Below are 18,869 nucleotides of genomic sequence, written 5' to 3'. Positions count from 1 at the left end.
AAATGCAGTAAAAAATAAAAGGAACTGGAATCATACGATGAAACCCAAATTAAAGTATCAATTACACAAAGAGCGTTTTGAAAAAAATATTCTTGACTTCAGTGGAGTTATTCTGGATTTGCAGTTGATCTCATTATACTCTTACGAGATCAAAAATGGCTAAGCCGATTTGGGGTTGGGAGTAGGTGTTGCAATCCTTTTCCCATTTTGGAAGATACTTCTTAATGTTATGCACTACATTTGCCAGGTTTGTAAAAAATCTACCTCAACATTTAATGAAATAATCTGTACCACGATTTAAAATTTAATAGATTGTGCTATGCATAATGCATAATCTGTGCTTATTTTACATAAAAATACTCTTCTAGTTTCACTTCTGTGACTCAACCATTTTTGTTGGTGCTGCTGTTTGGGTTCCTCCTTTAATTATTTGGAACCAGACTTAAAATGTTCTGACACTAGAGTAAAACAGTACTTCCATAATCTTTGGCCAGACAAAGATTTATTTATTTATTTATTTTAAGAATTTTTGATTCACACAGGATTTGAATACTGCACTAACTACTGGGTTTCCTAGGAGATAAAGTCATAGCCCATTGCTGGCACAGTAGGACAACCTAATCATATATTTTCTGAGACACAGACCATTTCCTCCCAACATTACACCCAGACTATTCTGATGGTGGTTGTTTAGCTGAAGAACTGCATTTTCCCAGAGCATTGGGTGATATTGGTAGTAGGGTGATGGTTGAACCAGATAATCATGAAGGTCTTTTCCAACCTGAATGATTCTATGATTAGAATTATAACTCTATCCAACTTCATTGTACTGGTACAATCTCACTACAAAAGATGATTTCCTCTGTGCCAGCATATTTCTAAAGCATGATCAAGATCAACTGTCTTCTGCTGAATTAACAACAACAACAACAACAAAAAAGATTACATGAAGGTAGAGAGTATAATAATGTTTCATGCTCTAGAACGCGATGTCATGTCGAACATTTAATGCACACTTCTGGTTTATCTGCCACCCTTCTATCTTTTTGTTTTAAAATACTTAAAATAGAATGTTGACATATTCACACAAACAAAAGTGAAGTAGCAAAAGGACAACTTTTTTCCTCCTCATAGCTGTTGGTTAGACCAGTAGCTTTAACCAAGTAGCAGGCTTCTTAAAAGAGGGAGACTTTTGAAAGATCACCTCCATGCTTTAAAATCTGCTGTGATGCATATATAATTAAGAGCAAAGTCAGGGACAATACTATTTTTATTTGTGCTCTGCATGCAAAAAGACACTGTTTTCCTAAACAACAGGAAGAACACATGCGGTCAGACGTTTGTGAGCATTAGGATGTGAGGTCACATGCCAGGCAAGTCTGCAGAAAATCAATTAGGGAAGTTTCTCTCAAGTTGTTTGCTGACAGTTTCAGAGTCAAAACTTTCAGAGTGCAAAGCGCCAAGGATATTAGCACCTGAAAAGAACCAAAAAATTTCTGGAATGAGTGAAGCTGAGGAAGTCAGCACCGACTTGACATGGAACGCTGTGAAGTTTGTAGTCTGCATGATACTGAGCTTGTCATTTATTATTGGGACCCCTGGAAATTGCATTGTCATCTGGACTGTTTGTACAAAAATGAAGCAAGTATCTCCTTCAGTCCTGCTGATCTTGAACCTGGCCATTGCGGATATCCTCATACTGATCACTTTGCCAATCTGGATTTACTCCTTTGCTGACTCATGGGTTTTTGGAATCGTGTTTTGCAAAATACTGGTCTTCATGATTTACTGCAGCATGTATGCAAGTATATTTCTAATTACAGCACTGAGCTTGGAGAGACTAATGGCTGTGTTTTACCCTTTCACAATGCAAAGGTACAAAAAAAAAGAAAATATTTTTGTAATCATGTTCCTCATTTGGTTCCTGTCCATTGCTTTTGGCGTTACTATTATTCCATTCCAAGAGACAGATGAAATCAACGGCGGACTACAGTGTACATGTCGCAACTACTCTACTACTGGACAGAGAGTGTCATATCTTTTGTTGGAGACTCTTGCAGGTTTTGTAATTCCTTTTTTAATTATATGCACTTGCTATGTGTGTGTTGCAAAAAGAATAAGACAAATGAGTTACCGATCAAAGCAGCGATCAGAACGGCTCATTACCAGCATCGTGGTGGCATTCATTTTATGCTGGTTCCCACATCATCTCTTTAACATATTAGATATTATTTCAGTTCAGATAGAAGACTCTAATGGAATATATTCGGCACTGGAAAAAATTATAGACAAAGGAGAGTACGTCTCCGGAGCACTTGTGTTTATCAGTAGCTGTATTAACCCTCTACTTTATGCTTTTGCTGCACGAAAATTCCAGAATCACCTGAGATTTACCAAGATATCAAAACTGTTTGAACAGTTGAGTCAGACTGTAACAGAGGAAGACAAGAAAAAGATTTCTCCTGTAACCAAGCAAGAAACTACTGTAGCGGGCACAGAGATTCTCTAACAATGAGCATAGACTTAGTGAGCAATGGATTTCTGGGGCATTCATTCAGTAGTCCTTTCACCTACTAGTCAGTTTGGTTTTCCAAGTAGTCCAGCGGATGCTAGAGACAATTCAGGTTGTGTGTGTTACAAAACAATTGGCAGTGACAACCTTGTTTGGTTCCTGACCTGGTATCCATGTCACCAAATCAGTTTCACCAGTGCTGAGAAGCAAGATGGCTAGAAGCTTAAAGTATAAGGAATACAACATTTTTATTTTCCATTACAATTATTTGTGATTTCTAGAAAAGACATTTATGTGGAAAACAAGATTTGGAAATTTAAAACTTAAAAAGTTTGTCTGGAAGAAGATTTGAAATGCTCAAAATATCCATAAATATAACCCAAAGTTCTAAATGAGCATGCTTAGATTCTTGATATGGGTAAGAATGGATTTTAAGAATATTTACAGCACATAAAAACTTTTGTGTAGATGGAAAACAAAACTATTTTTATTCAGGACTTTATTTAGATTTGAGAATAGTAAGGGTTGTTTACAAAAACTCATTTACTGAAATATCTTATGCTAATGGATCTGAAGTAAAATATGAAGTGTGACGTTCCCTTTCAGAAAAAAAGGTACAAGAATTCTGTGGTTTATGACAAATGGAGACCTCATGCTATATTTGATTTCAAATATATTGTATATGTTAGTGGCAACTACTGATATATCAAACATACATATTGTGAGTACCCTCAAAGAGTCTGATTTAGTTAAGCTCGCAAGATGTCTATTAAGTTATGGATGAATTGGATCAGATCCCAGGGGAAGGGAAGTAGAGATCCTTGATATTTTTGTAACCTGTGAGAAAGTTATAGGAGCAGTACGAAGTGCCTAATATCTTAAGAATTTCATCTTGCACATAAAAGCATTATTTTGTCTTTTCTTCTAGAATAGTGTATTTTTCTTTTAATAAATAAAGAAAAAATTAGGGCTTGCAAGGAACTTGTTTTAGTTTTGTGAATGCATGCAAACTCACTGTGAAAAAACTGCATGACACCAAGTGTTTGTTTTTGAAGTTTTACCGGTTTTTTGTTTTGTTTTGTTTTAATTTCAGTCATGCTTGACATTTTTTATACTTACTTCTGCTTATTTTTAAATCAATGATTTGTAATAAGATGAATATAACTACTGATTACTAAGACTTACTATATTACTATTGTAATATCCTGTACATTGTGTTATGAACAGTTGCTAATAGCTATTGTAACTCATATTTACAAAGAAAATACAAGAGACTAACTAGAACTTCATTTTCAAGAACTGATTTCATAACAATCAAGGATATGTGAGTTGTATTACTTCCATTTGTAAACAGGAATAAAGACAGGGAAGTAAAAATCCTTACCTGCTAATATTAAAATGTTTCCTGACATTTTGCATATGTATTTATTATTCCTGCTTGCTATCAAAAAGTCTTGTCTTCTCAGTAGAAGGAAAGTCCACACCAAAGAGGACTTCTCATTAATAGGGCTCCTTCACTGAAGTAAAAGGAAATAAAACTTTAGCAAGACCTTGTTTACAGAAGAGTAAGAAGATGAAATCCCTTAGAACTATACCCCACCCACCTGCCACTTTTTCACCCTAATAATGACTCCTTAATTGCTGTTAGCATATTAAATATAGCAAAGTAACAGTATCTCACAATAAAAACAATAACTTTAGTTAACTACTGTATAAAAAAGCAAAGCTATATTTCCCAGTATGTTCTTGAACAGTCACCCACTATTTCATAATAGCACCGAACAGGTGAAGAGCTAATAAGCACACAAATAACATAACTGAGCTAGAGTCAGGCCACAAGAAACCAAGCACTTTGCAGCTTAGAGATGGGAAAAGGCCCAGACAAGCTTCAGTACAAGCTACTTGACTGGAACTTTCTCTCAGACTGTCCTACATCTAGTTTTCATAAATCTTAGGAAATGGGCAAAACCTTTAGTTATCTGTGTGTGTGCATCATCTGTCTCATGAATGAAGTCATTTATTTTAGTGCCATTTCCTCTTAAATAAGCCTTCCAGGAGCATTCACTGCATATCAAGTGCCTAATGCCAACTATGCCTTACCCAGGACAAACTATAAGGAGATCACATAATCTGTGCAACACTACCTACTGCAGCGGGCTTATTTTTTAATCAAGAGGTATGGCTTAGTGTGTTTTTTGGTTGGTTGGTTGGTTGTTTTTTTTACTTGTCACTCACACAAGTGAACGTTATTGCTCAAGCTGCATCCTCCACAGCATCTGTAAATCTTATAAAGGGAACAAGTAACATCCCCAGATCAGTAAATGCATTCTAGGGAGAAGATTAGGTAAGACAGTTCTAAATAGAATGCTGTAACTAGATCCATGAGTTGGTGTAGATATATAAGGTGATGACCTGGCTGACTGCTTCGTTCTTTAACAGATACACAACAGGCCTGTCTATGCAGCAACATTTACCACTCCATCTATGCTAACATGCGCCATCACAGAACTACAGGGATTCCAATAGGCCCATTCAGCCAACAGACATTGGATATTCTTGACTCCTAAAACACTGAATTCCAGCCAAACCCTAAGACATGACATAGATTTGGTCTGAAACACTACATCTTATGACAGTGATACCTCATGACTCCTGTCAACTACATTACATATCCATGCTGGAAATTGTATTGGAAGGTTGATAGAAAATGCTTTCCTTGATTGCTTAAGAGAATTCTAAGTAGTGACTTGAAGCAGTCTCCAAATATAGCTGGAGTACTGGTAAAATCTTGCAACACTCAGTTCTGGTTCCATCTGAGAAAAACGAGGTTTCATCTCACTTGAGTTCCTCGTTGTTTTTTACTTCCCAATTCTGTATTTTTGAAGTCTGTCTCTGTGGTCTCAGCGTCCAGCTATTTCTCATGACACAGCAAGGGGGAAGGCTGTGCTAAGAGAGGGCCACTTCAGTCACCTGAGTCAAATCACCTCAAATTACCCTGAGGTACAGGGAACATTATGTGGAATCAATGCAACACCACTCAGAACATTGTGTGCTGGGAGGCACAAAAAGATTCCAGATGCTTTGAGTTTCTCATTTGTTTGTCAAAATTAATAATCTTTTAACATTAATCTCTAACTTGAAAGTTTTACCCAGCCTGAAACATGGTGTAAACATTCGATGGGTATACAGCAGGAATTTATTACTTCTACTTATACGTAGGATTGTGCTGCATAAAGGGAATTCATTATGTATTAGCAGAATTGAAGGAGACAGTGAAGCATTTTTAATTCATGCATAGCCAGTATACAATAAGGATAACAAAATAACAAAGGAAAATATCAGTCTAACAGGTCTTACTTTTATTGCCTGCTGACATCAAAAGTTTTTTTCTAAGCATTATGATAAAATAGTTATAGAGGCCTGCATTAAAACAGTGGAGCTTTGTGGATATTCAGAGGCAACACAATTTAAGAGGTGACACGAAATCAAAGATCCTTGTATTCAGGTAAAAATCAGGCAACTGCATTGTACTAAAGAAACAAAATTGTTTATTTAATGAAATTGGCAGAACACTGACTGGGAAGAAAGAAGTAGAACAAAAGTTAAGAGACATTTGAAAGACAGTTGAGAGTGCAGTTATGGATCTCTATTAGAATTACTATTAACATGACTAAAAGAGAAGGAATTGTATGCAGGTGTGGAATGAAAGGAATTAAGGAACCTGGAAGCTAACAGATGGCATGGAGACTACATAGGTGTGCAAATGTTCTCACATTCAAGAAACTGTCTGATCAATAATAAATACTTTAGAAGATACAGAATTAGAGACTATTAACAGTGGTGAAGTTTTCCTCTGGCTTTATATCCTACAACTGTTGTAGGACTCCTTTTCCTGCATGTATGACGAAGGGGGGATGAATAAGTGAAGGTTTATAATTGACTGGAGTGGGAGAACAAGAGAAATAAGTCAATTTGGATTATAAAGAAGCATATGATCGTAGAATGAAATTGAGAAGTTCAAGAATGCACAGCAAGAATAGAGAAGTAATTGAAATAAGCATGGTAAGGCAGTTTCAGGTTTTGTAAATGTTTGTCAGTTCAATTAATCACTAAAATTGTGCATTATCAGAAAATTCCTGTTTGAGCTCCACTGTTTGTTAATAGGTTAAAGAAAAATATCCCAATAAAATACAGTTTGAAGTCATAACCCTGTCTTTTGAGAGGATGAGTAGCTTATGCTGCTCCTGTTAGCATGAAGATTTGGGTGTGACCAGTGCTGCAATGATGGCCTCTGAGATCTCAGAAACTTTACAACACTATTGCTAAAAGTACTAAAAATTCTTGTACTGATAGGTTTAGAGATAATAGACTCCATATCCTGTTTAATTACTTCATGTCTTCTTTTGCCTTAAATCAGTTATTTTAGAAGTCATGCTGGTGGTTCTTAGTAAGAATTCAATATTTTTAACTCTATTCATTTAGGTTAAAATAAATTAAAGATTCAGATTAAAGGAACACTATTTTTATGGAATATGCAAAGTTTAAGTGATTTAAATGATAGAATTAATGGAAAGGATACTGTAAGGTCTTACAGTGTAAATTAAACAGTCACAAGTCTGTAAGAGTTAGTAAGATTATACTCTTCCAGAACTGCCAAATTTACAATATTCTTAATTTAATAGAAGTCAGCTGCCTGAACTGCATCTTGGTCGGAAAAGTGACTGGTCACACCCCAGCTTGGGCTGCAGTTACGTAAGTACTAAGAAAGCTTACAACTAAATACATCACTGTTACCATTGGCAATTAACTAGATAATTGTGTTAACTTCATTGAGATATCTAGAAACATTAATGTAATGTAATTATGGATGAAGTATCATGCCTAGATGGTCTTAAACCAGAGGATTAGTATTTTGGACTGTTCTTAGCAGAACTTAGAGTGAAAGTTCTAGATTTTTATTTATTTGAATAGCAGATACGTTCACAATGTAACACATTACATGAAAAATTGAAGGGCTAAATATTTTTTTCAGAGAATTACGAATTTGAATTACCATTTCTATCCAGTCTTATCACTCAGTAGCATTCTAGGTATGCCACCAGAAGAGTAGTAATAGGAAAAGAGCTATCAGAAAATCACTTCTAGTCATAGACACCTCATATTATGATAAGGGGATGCAATACAGACCATCTACCAACATCTTGCAGGTTTCATATCCTAACTATACTACCTAACTTAAGCTGTTATTGCAATATTAACATTCACTGTAGAATTCCCTATTGAGTTCAGTGAGTAATATTAGAAACTTCAAAGCTGTGGACTTCTTTAAAACATCGTAACTAATGAATTAGGTTTATGTCCATTTGATTTTAAAATATAGCCATGAACCTCCAGCAGTGCTGTAGGACTGAGAAGTATTACGTAGTTAAAACTGAAGGAAACATTTGTCACAGTAATCTTCTTACATCCCTTGTTCTCTCCTGCCACCATGTGGCTCTCGTTTTGAAAGTTGGGACTAATTTCAATACTCATAAAGTCACTGAAAGAACTAGTTAAGTACTTTGCCCATTGTTTCAGTTATGAACCATATTTTACAACTCAAGTCTTTGAGGCAGAAAGGCTCACAGAAAGCAAAACAATACATTAATCATCCAAGTCCCATTCATTTCTGAGTGGTTGAGTTTTTTCTTCTCTTGCTCCTTTAGGAACCCAAGCACACAATTATTTGTTTAAGCATTGAACATGTTAAGTTGCCTGAGAGTTTTTGACAGACTACAATTTCCTCAAAAAATGCTATTTCGAAAAACCGGTGTTGAAAACAACTTATTTTCAACAAAACCATTATTAAGCATGTTGAGCTAGATACTGACACTTGAACTTAAGTAGCTCACATTTCATCCCAAGTGAGTGTATTGACTTTTAGTGTTTTTTATTATTTTGAGATGCTCCCAAGAAGTTTCAGAAGGCCTTGAGTTCATTGTGACAAATGCAGGAATAGTTTTTGCATTCTTGAAGATACCCACAATAAGAAAACCACATCTTTACCTTTCAGAAGAAAGGAGAAGCACTAAGAATGAAGTGGAAAACAAAGATTTGGTTCCAAATTCCTTTTTTCTTTGTTGTAATGCTTGGTTTCTGTATGTAATGCTTTTAGAGTCTATGAACAAGGCTCAGCTTAATCCTCTTACATTTGTCACATTGAATAGCATTGCACTAATTGACTAATCCTTCTCTTAAAGAGATCAGAATCAGAAGAAACAGGTTTTGCTAAAGAACTTCTAGCACTCTGAGGAAGAAGAAATCATAAATTGAAGGGTTCTACCCATGTCTTTTCTTAAATATTAGATCATCCCAAGACTTGCATTGTACATTACACTAAAGAAATAGCATTGCTACCATTACCATTTTATATTAGGCAACTTAGTTCACCTGTACTGTGAAAGCCGAAGTAAGATATGAAATTGAGATTTTCTATCTCTGTAGATTCACTCAATGCTCCTGTAGTTCACTGTTACATAAACAGGGTCAGTCCGAGGGCCAAGCTGGAAAGTCAGCTTGCACATAAGGTTCAGGGTGGGGTCTACCAAGAGTAACCAGGGTCAAATACAGCCCAACAATCACACAGCAGGATTGTAGTAATTAGTCAGGGCCAAGGTAAAACCAGGTAGTCAGGCCCCAGGTCAGATCCCCGATCAACAAGTTACATGGCCATCCACAAACAAACCTGAAAACAAGCAACCCAACAACAGAGCTCAAGCTCTACAAATTAATGCCCAAGACTGAGTTTATATGGACTCCTGGGCCTGTGGGCTTGAGCTCTCAGGTTGGGCTAATTAAGGTCATTAAGTGCACTCCTGATTGATTCTCAGCAATAGTTAAAACACCAAAGAACAAACACAGAATAATTCAATTTATTCATTGATTAATACTTGTTTATCCTCAATTGCTGTTTTATGTAATGGTTTAAGCTGAGTAAGTGAATTTCCATACTTGTAGGCTAAGTGTAAAAATAGGCTTACTTTTCACCTTTGCTGCTTTAGACCAAACCACTGCTTTTTCTTTTAACTTCTCCCCTTTTCCACATGCTCACCATCATTGTTGGTTGAGGATAAGTACAGTAGTGTCTCTGATCCCTGGCTATAGGCTCCAACTGTGGTGTTGAAACATGCCTGAGTTATCATTTTTTTGTAAAGTGGGCCACAAAAAAAAAGGGGGGGGGGGGAGGTGACACACCAATTTGATTTGTCTGAATCAGAAGATAAAAGATTAGCACCTTAAGTAGCAACTTCCCATATTTTGATTAACATTATAGTTTACTCAGTTCTTCAAAGAGATCTGTTAAAGGAATAGTAATTAATAAAGAATTTAATGACAGGAAAACCTAAAGATTTATCTCATTTCTATAGTACCTTAACTGCTTCAAACAGTTAATTATCTCTCTCTAAAATATGTGGTTTAAACACTAACTCAGGATGTGTAATTAAGGCTTACATGATACCAAATAATCCATTACAACCATAATATTTTTTCCTCTAAGGAAGAAGGCTTTTAATTTGTATAAAAAGAGGCTCAGGAAATGGAAAAATTCCATCTTTACAGCTCTAAGAATTAGAACTCAGGACAATCCATTCTATCAAAAAGAAAATAGGGGGATGTCATACTAAAAAAAGGCAGTGAAAGTAAAGAAATACCTCTCAATTTATAACTGGCCTATGGAAACCAGGACTGCAGGTGGTCATAGGAACAACTGGTGTGGCAGGAGTTTTAAGATGCTGTAATTTTATGACCAGTTTTAAAAGATGATTTCCTGATGACTCTGGACAAAGAGTTCTGTTTCGTATTTAATGTAGGATGTTTCTGCAGAAATTTCATCATGCCTCAAAAGCAAGACAAAAGTAAGAAGAGATGCTGCCTTGATGACCTGAGTGCAGGCAAAAGTCGTCCATACAACTGACAGAAGCTGTGCAATTTGTGATACTAGTCTGCGCTATTATTACTCCCAGTTTAAAGATATGAAAATAGAAGGTAAGTGGAGGTACCTAAGGTTACAGAAGTAGCAGGGTAAGAGTTAGAAAAGTGTAATAATATATTACTATGTGTTAAGTATAGGTCAAGGAAAAGTATCAACAGCACAGGTAAGCAAAATATTTCAAAACTTTTACTGTTAATAGACTGCTGGCTTTTTATGGAGTTGGTATGTCAAGAAGGTAGACTGTTTAAGCTAACATGAAATTAAACTTAATAAGGTTCTGCATGCAGCTTCCTGGATCAAGAATAAGGGAAAAATAATAATGGTGAAAGTTACATTAAAGTGATACATTAAAAATTAAAATTTTCTCAGGGTATGGTTAGGATGAACAAAGAGTTAAGTATATAAAGTATATATTAAGTCTATAAAAAATTGCCCTTACAGACAAAGTTTCCCACATCTAAAACTAATTAATGCAAAAATTTTAACTTTTGATTGCAAAAGTCTCTAATAAAGTTTTAACAATAGCAAGGAATACATAGTCACAAAACAATCTCAAACAACAACTAAAAAGAACTCTTCAGAGTGAATGGCTACTCTTTAGACATTTGATTTCATTATGTCTCAGAGCATAGGGTGGAATCCTAGGTTATTACTTCTTGCACTTACAGAGAAGATTATACATAAATAGATGTTTATGTCCATCATGAACAATCCCTCCTTTTAGAAATGAACCCAGAGGCTAAATGAAGATGTCTTAGAAGCCTGTGGAACAAAAGGGATTGTTTTTGTTCTTTTCTCCAAATACTGTAGACTCAGACATGTAACAAATTAGAAAAGCACTTTAAAGCCTAATGATTTTCAGTAATAATACAAGCTTTTTTTAAAAAAAATTAAGAATATATCAATGACCTTTTTTGTATCATCCCTGACTGTTACTTTCTGAGATCATCTTTTCTGTTGTGCTGTAAGGTGATGTGTTGTTTTAATATCAAACCTCTGAAATTCTATTTCAAATTAGGTATGTGTTTTCTGTTTAGGCCTAATAACCTCTGTAGTACAGGTTGGATTTTTTTTGTAGATTAATTTAATTTGGGGCAATTTACACTTCAGAAAAGCCAGAGAACAAGAAGGCTGTATCTCTTTATACATCTGTCTATAATAGATTTCCTTCTCAGCTTAGATTACAAGGTATTTATCTTAGGTATTACCTTAGTCTCAGGTATTTATCACAGACAGCTTTCTTCAGGATTGTAAGCATTGTCTCCAAGTTGATTTTCCTAGTATGAATCACTCCATTTAGAAAAAAAAAAAAATATGGTGGGAAGCTAATTTAGCTGACGTATTATTCATGCCTTCACAGCTCTTCATTTTTCACCCTGTTGCTCAGTATGTTGAACTGGGTGGATACTGCAGATGACACACAGCCCTCAGCTTTGAGTTTTATGTAACACACCTATCTCATCGCCTCTGGCTCTTATTTCTTTTATAACCTGCACTATTCACATATTCACTAGAATACAGGGAAGATGATAAATATTTAGCAAAGTTTTAATGAGTTAATGAATTGTCATTTTAGCCTTTGCTCACAAGGAACACAATAAGTAGCACAAAGAACCAGTAAGTAGCAATCAATAATATAACAATCAATAAGTTTGTGTTTGGATGTACACATCTGTATGTGTACACATACATGGCTCTATATACAGAGGGTGCATATGCAGAGCCATGTTTTTTCACTGGATAAATATATTCTTCTTAGAAAAGTTGTAAGCGTATAAAATACATATGGAGCCTACCAATATATATATGTTACAAGAACAAGGAAAATCCCTAATTGTGCAACAAGTTTGTTCCTGCATAATGTTGCATGCACTATTTACTCTTACTGGCTTTCATATGAGCATTCCAAAGCTTAAAACTAAGTATGTGTTCAATGTTTAGGTTTTCAGAGGAACCAGAACGTAAAAATGTTTTTAAACAGAAAACTAATTCCAAGTTTTGTTTTCTTTTGTTTTTGTTGTTTTGGAAGAATATTCCTAGGATGTATTTACTTTGCCTGATGTTTTTTTCTGATATCTACTACAGTTCCATCACCTGCAGTCTATTGCTATGTGTATGTGTGTTTGAAATGAGATCTTTTGTCATGGACCAGTTTTGACTACCACACCAGTAGGAATATGTTGACAGTCAAAAGCAATGTAGAAGATAGCTCCTTTTCCTAGAAAATATTCAATTTTTGAGATGAGGAATTGGCAATTTTAACAAAAGATTAAAATAAATGAAATATTCATGTATTTACAAAGTGAAGTTAAAAAAAATCCATTTATTATCTAAAGATACTTAAAAGTTGTAAAGTTTGTATTGGCTAACAAACTATCATAAAGTCAGCTTTTGTGTAGTAATAGCACGTAATAAACTAAAGAAAGAACAGGTTGCAGACAGTTTCTGTAGAACATGTGATGTGCTGTGTGTTCACACCCTAGCTCACCCTGTAGTGGCTTGTTTGTACATCTACCTACAGGCAGTAGAAGCCTTGTTTCACCTTTTGCTCAAACTTAATTTAGTAGGTGCAAGCAGCCAGGATAGTAGAAAGAAATAATTAAGAATGAAATTAGGCTAAATTTAGTCTGAATACTATACAAAGCCTTCCTGACTTATACATACCAAGTATATAGAGAACTATCAAAAAAGCAGGGAATTACCTTATACATAATGAAAATTTCTGTAAGTAATAAAAAAAAAATAATAAAAAAAAAAAAGGTGAACATCACTGAGAAACAAAAATTTTAAAACTGAGATTCTGATTGATTTGCATAACGTAAGTCTTTAAGGCTAAAAATGAAACCCAACAGGCATAATGAGATTTGCAATAAAAACCACAAGTACGCAAATCTATTGCTGCCTTCCTCTTCAAAGCATGTCGTACTTTGGGTACTATCATAAAACAGCAGTGCTGTGGAGCCAGATAGGAAAAGAGAGGTTGGAAATTGAAGACATTACAAATGTTACTTTCCTCAAACTTTTGGGGGATGAATTGGTTAACATGGGTACCAAAGGCATGAGAATCTGAAGCTACCTGTTTGAAAAGTGTGCAAGATTCCTCACAGTCGCTCTTCTCTCTACCTAAGTGCTGGCAGTGGCACCGTTCTCATCATCTAACTTAGGGTATTTAACTGAGGTGGTTATGTCATGAAACTGTGGCTTCAGGAGATGCTTTGGGTTAAATTAAAAGTTTAATACTGACAAAAAGGCCTTCTTTGTTCCCTCCCTGTATTTTCATAACTCTGTCTGCTCTTCTGTGTGATCCCACTACTTACCCTGTGCCACCCCGGAACTCATTTAACTGCAGAATAGCAGAATAAAACAGGAGAAACTGTTTTACCCAAAAGTGTATGTTTTTACAATGTTACTGAGTTTAGTTGCCTGACCTTGAGAACAATCAGATAAGCTCCAGAAGCAATGCAGAAAAATGTGGGAGAAAAGTAAAAGAAGCTGGAAAGAGGTAAAGGAACTGAATGCCCTCCCTCTGAGAGCTGTCAGTGTGGCTCAGCCACTTGTCAACCTCTGGACTCCCTGTTTGCCTTGTAGAAAGAAGTAAGTACCTTCTGAAGCAGCGTAGAGAAGGATTGTATTCCACTATCAACTATTTATTAAAAAAAAAAGGGGGGGGGATAAGCATTCCAAATTATCTTCTTAAATGAGAGGTTCAATTTTATGTGATATAAATACCCCACCTTCATCTTCCCTGTTCCAAATTCAACCTCCAAAAGCAAGCTGGAAAATACTCTCTGGACCCCAATGACTTTTTTTTTTTCCATTGTTAATCTTTTCTACTTGACTTTTCTACTTTCATCTTTCTGGTGATATTTTCTCCTCTCAATACTCCTTGTCTACATTTCCAGATATGGGGCTTTTCCTTTCCTTTTCCTTTTCCTTTTCCTTTTCCTTTTCCTTTTCCTTTTCCTTTTCCTTTTCCTTTTCCTTTTCCTTTTCCTTTTCCTTTTCCTTTTCCTTTTCCTTTTCCTTTTCCTTTTCCTTTTCCTTTTCCTTTTCCTTTTCCTTTTCCTTTTCCTTTTCCTTTTCCTTTTCCTTTTCCTTTTCCTTTTCCTTTTCCTTTTCCTTTCCTTTCCTTTCCTCATATTGAACTCATTCACTGTGTACTCATTTTAATGTTTTCTTTCACAATGTGAGTTTGTTTATAGTTCTTCCTACTCCATCATTTGTATCTTTTGTTCTCATTATTACTCCACTTCTGGCTATGTAATTGCTTAGTGTTTGCATTCTTCTGCAGTTGCTCTGGCTACATCCATTTGAATTTTCTGCTGTTAATACTATTTACTATTTCATAGCATAGTTGTCTTTACATTTGTTTATGTTCTGTATAATGTTTAATTTGTATTATTCTTTCAATGTTTTTTTTTCTCTTTCAGTCTTACTTTTCCATAAAAATGCAGTAAGTTGTAACAGAGCAAGACATCACTAGCAAATAGGAAAAAAACCTTAGGAAAAGTAAGAGATAACACTTCCTAATACACCAAATTTGTTCTCTTATTTGTTTAACCTCTGTCAAAAAGGATGAGTCAGGGATTTTACGTTTTCCTGATGTTACCAGTCTAGTCATATATCTGATTCAAAAGCTACTTCCATCAACCTAAGGATTTTAATTTCTCCAGCTCTGTAGCATCTTACAGATCAGACTTCTCAGCTCTTTTCCATAAACAGGAGACCCCCTCCAACAAACAGCGGCATGTCCTGAAGCCATAGCTCAGGTAGCACAGGTATTCCAGTTCAGATGTTGTGGGAAAGTGATGGAACTGTAGTCTGGAGGATTTCAGGGTAGGACTGTGCTGAGAAGCATCTCTCTTCCAGTGCTAGAAGGGAAGGGAAGCAGGAGCACAGCACAGCAAATACATGGTGGCCTGGCTTTAGGAGAAAATGTGTTTGGTAGCAATTGTGTAAATTTCATTTTCATTGCATGAAACTTAATAGTTCTGAAAGTTACTTATAGATTTTTGTATTCCTGTGTTTCCTATCAGATAAGTACTCTTTTTGATTTTACTGACAGAGAACCTAGTGGATCACATACCCTCTTTAGGATTTCTTAGAACCATAATAGGAACTTGGAAATAGAGTCAAGACTTATTGATTCTATAACAGCTGCTTTTCCTTTTAGATTATCTTTCTTACATACATCATGCTACTCTGCTGGTACTCTCGTTATACTTGTTATTTGTATCCACATGTTCTCTTTATATCTCTCTCCTGTCAGTTATAACATTTTTTTTTTACCTTGATTCTCCTGCATCCATTCTCATTTCCTCTCTCCTTTGTTTCTGTAGCTGCATCTTTGAGTCATTCAAGTCCATTCTACCAACTGTTTTACACTACCTTCATCATGTTGGTGCTAAAAGAAGGATGCTCACGATATAAAATATTGGAAGAGGGATAAAAAGGATCAGCTTGAACTGTTGAGTCAGTGCCGCAATAATGTAAGTACTGTTAAGCCTGTCTCTTATAAAGCTATACCATAAATTTTCCTTCTGTCAGAACTTGAATGTGTAAATGAAAGCAGATCCACACAGTATTTGAAAACAGAGGCTACACTATGACACAGAGCTGATTAATTCTGCTCAGTATTTTGTATGTCTATTTTCTTGCCTCTTGTCCTCATAAATGCATGACATCATGCACAGATGGAAAAGACTTTCTAACTACAAAATGAATTGGCTTTGTGACTGACTGTGAATCACCCTTTAACACTGTGTGAGCTACTGCTGTAATAATGAAGTTTTAATCTCTTTCCATATTGCTGAGTAGACCATAACAAAACTGCTTTTGGAAAAGTTCTTTTGTTTTTGTTATTTTATGGAAGCTTTCATATCTATTGACTTTTTAAATGTATACCCTTTATATCCCTGACATAGTAAGACCAGAATTCCAGAGGATCTCATAATGAGCTATGTATTCACATAACAAAGCATAAAGAGTTAGCTTTTTTTTGTGCCAGTGTTTTCTAGGCCTGCGTACATAGGTAATGCTTCCGTTGTTAATCATTGCCAAATAGTATTAAATAAATTGTTTTGATCTGTTGACATTTAGAAGAGTTTTAATGCATTAACATGCTACACTCTGCAGATCTACAGATTCCCCTGAATCTATAGTAAAAACAGCATGCATTTACAAGATAAGGAGCAGCACTTTTCCAGTGCATGTGTATATGTGTACACACACAAAATATGTCAGAAGTTAGGAATAAACTGAATTTCTGCTTTCAGGGATTCAGGGACTGGTAATTGATTTATCTATTTTTTTAATTCTTGAATAGTGTAATAGAGAACTAGATTAGTTTATTGTGGTGAAGCTTAGTTGATCTGATCCAGTTTAGTCTATTGCATTCCTTTTCCTGTTTTACAGATAACTGAATTTTTCCCTTGGGATATGGGGCAAGGATTGAAGTAAGAGAGCTGGCTTTGGTCCCTCAACTCCTTCTCCAAAGTAAGGCAATATAAAAGTAAAATTTATTATATCTCAGTAACAGCTTTAAAGAAAGAAACGTTTTGCTTCTAAATTTAATTAAATTTAATTAAAAATCAGTATGGATCTTGAAAAAAAAATGCTACCATGCATATAAATGTAAATTAAGCAACTTTGCTCTTGACACACTGATATTACTCAATACAACCACAGTACCAAACAGAAGACATATAGCAATAGTCAACTTTCTGATGCTATTAATACAGTACACAGAGGTTTCATTTAGTATATTTTAATAGCTGTAGCAAAGCGACTTAATGGAAAAATATGAAAGAAGACAGAATAACAAGATTAGTTATTTGCGTACCTAGTAGACTTCCTGAAGCTGGAAGTAAACAATGTTTACAGTATCAAAATTCCTTGTCTGCAATCTTCCTATCCACTGTTAATTGGCAGTTTACTGTAAACATCAAAGTAAAAACATGTCTTCAAGGTGAGTTTTAAGTTGAATGCTAATTAATTTGGGCAGGGTTTTCTACGTTTAAGGGATAATGTCAAAGACAGTTTTGATGTAAATAAACAAGGAGCAAAAAGTGGCATCTGGCTGGAAATATTGGGATAACAGATGAAAACCATTGTGAAGGATCAACCTGATTGAGGCCTGTAAATACAATGATGAGTTGGGGACAAAAAAAAAAAAAAAAAAAAGGCTGATTTTAACAGCATTTTGGTAAGACGCAACGTAAAACATAACCTGTATGACTAATGCATATACTATTTTGCACAAGTTCTAATTAGTTTTAGTAGCACTCTGTTTATTTCCAAAGCAAGAGCTGATTGTGCACAGTCAGTCCACAGAAATGTTTCGGAAATCAGGAATTTGGAGCACGGAGGCACTTTTTTTCTCTTAGTGGCAAAGGCACTTTTACAGCACTTGCTCACTTTGCACCTGTATCCTCATGAATGCTCCTTGGTGTTGAGAGTACTACTGTCTGTGGGACTATATTTGAGAAAGGGATCAGTGTTAAAAATAACCCTGTCTCTCATGGTTATTAATTTTCTCTCAGATCAGTTCCTTGATTCATTTCATCATGCAGCCCCATAAGCGTACAAACCATTGTACCAAACCCTAGAAGAGGGGCAGGGAACTCTTTAAACAGACTTAGCTACAGAAAACACAAGATGTCAAGGCAGTCCCTTCCTTCAAGCACTTGAAAAGTAAGTTTTCATTTTCACTTTTTTTTTTTTCAGAATACAAATGTACCTTATTGTTTCTATGGAAGCCACTAGAGAACCTCTAGAGTGGTCAGTTGTAAATGTAACTGGAGAATTTACATCAAGATCATCAGTCCGGTAATTATACTAAAAGAAGCAGAAAGGGACACTACTTGCCTGATTTTCCTACAGATACATGCTGTTTGTTTTCTTGGTGTAATTGCAAATAGACAGTACACATTCTCAGGTATAGTTCTGCAGGTTATTTCTTTTCTTTGACCACCAGAATTATAGCTAGGTCATTCACAAATTTAAGTAATGCTTAAGTGTCATCACAAATAACATGTCACTGGTTTAAAAGGCAGGAGGCCTAAGAACAAATCACTGCTAGTGCAAAAGTGTATGTAATTGTAAAATAGGAAGTAGATTGCAATCTGTTTTGTGTCTCTATGATTTTTCATAGATTTTGCTTATCCCTAAGTGCTCTCATTGAAAAACATATCTCTGTTTGAACCATCCCCCTGATTTTCAGCACCAGCAGAGAAATAGAGCTTCAGTGATGTGGAAGTTAAATCTAGCCTAGACTATTATAGATTGTTTCATTTCCTCTGTAGACAGTTTCAGCCTACAAGGCTGTAATTTTACGCCTTTTAAAATAACTGTATTATTTAGGTGTCCAGGATAGGATGGAAAATA

At 35.4% G+C, this 18,869-nt stretch overlaps 1 protein-coding gene across 1 annotated transcript; it reads left to right on the top strand.

Moving 5' to 3' along the window:
• The first annotated feature begins 1,257 nt into the window (after nt 1–1,257).
• Nucleotides 1,258–3,982, top strand: LOC309882895 (leukotriene B4 receptor 1-like). Its single transcript, XM_082770392.1, has one exon. It carries the CDS (start codon nt 1,367–1,369, stop codon nt 2,507–2,509), a length of 1,143 nt encoding a protein of 380 aa, XP_082626518.1. The 5' UTR covers nt 1,258–1,366; the 3' UTR covers nt 2,510–3,982.
• Nucleotides 3,983–18,869: the final 14,887 nt, after the last annotated feature.

Source organism: Aythya marila (assembly GCF_965140915.1).
Source record: "Aythya marila genome assembly, chromosome: 12".
Classification (NCBI taxonomy): Eukaryota; Metazoa; Chordata; class Aves; order Anseriformes; family Anatidae; genus Aythya; species Aythya marila.
The sequence above is the reverse complement of the archived record's forward strand: the minus strand, read 5'-3'. Positions and strand labels throughout refer to the sequence as shown.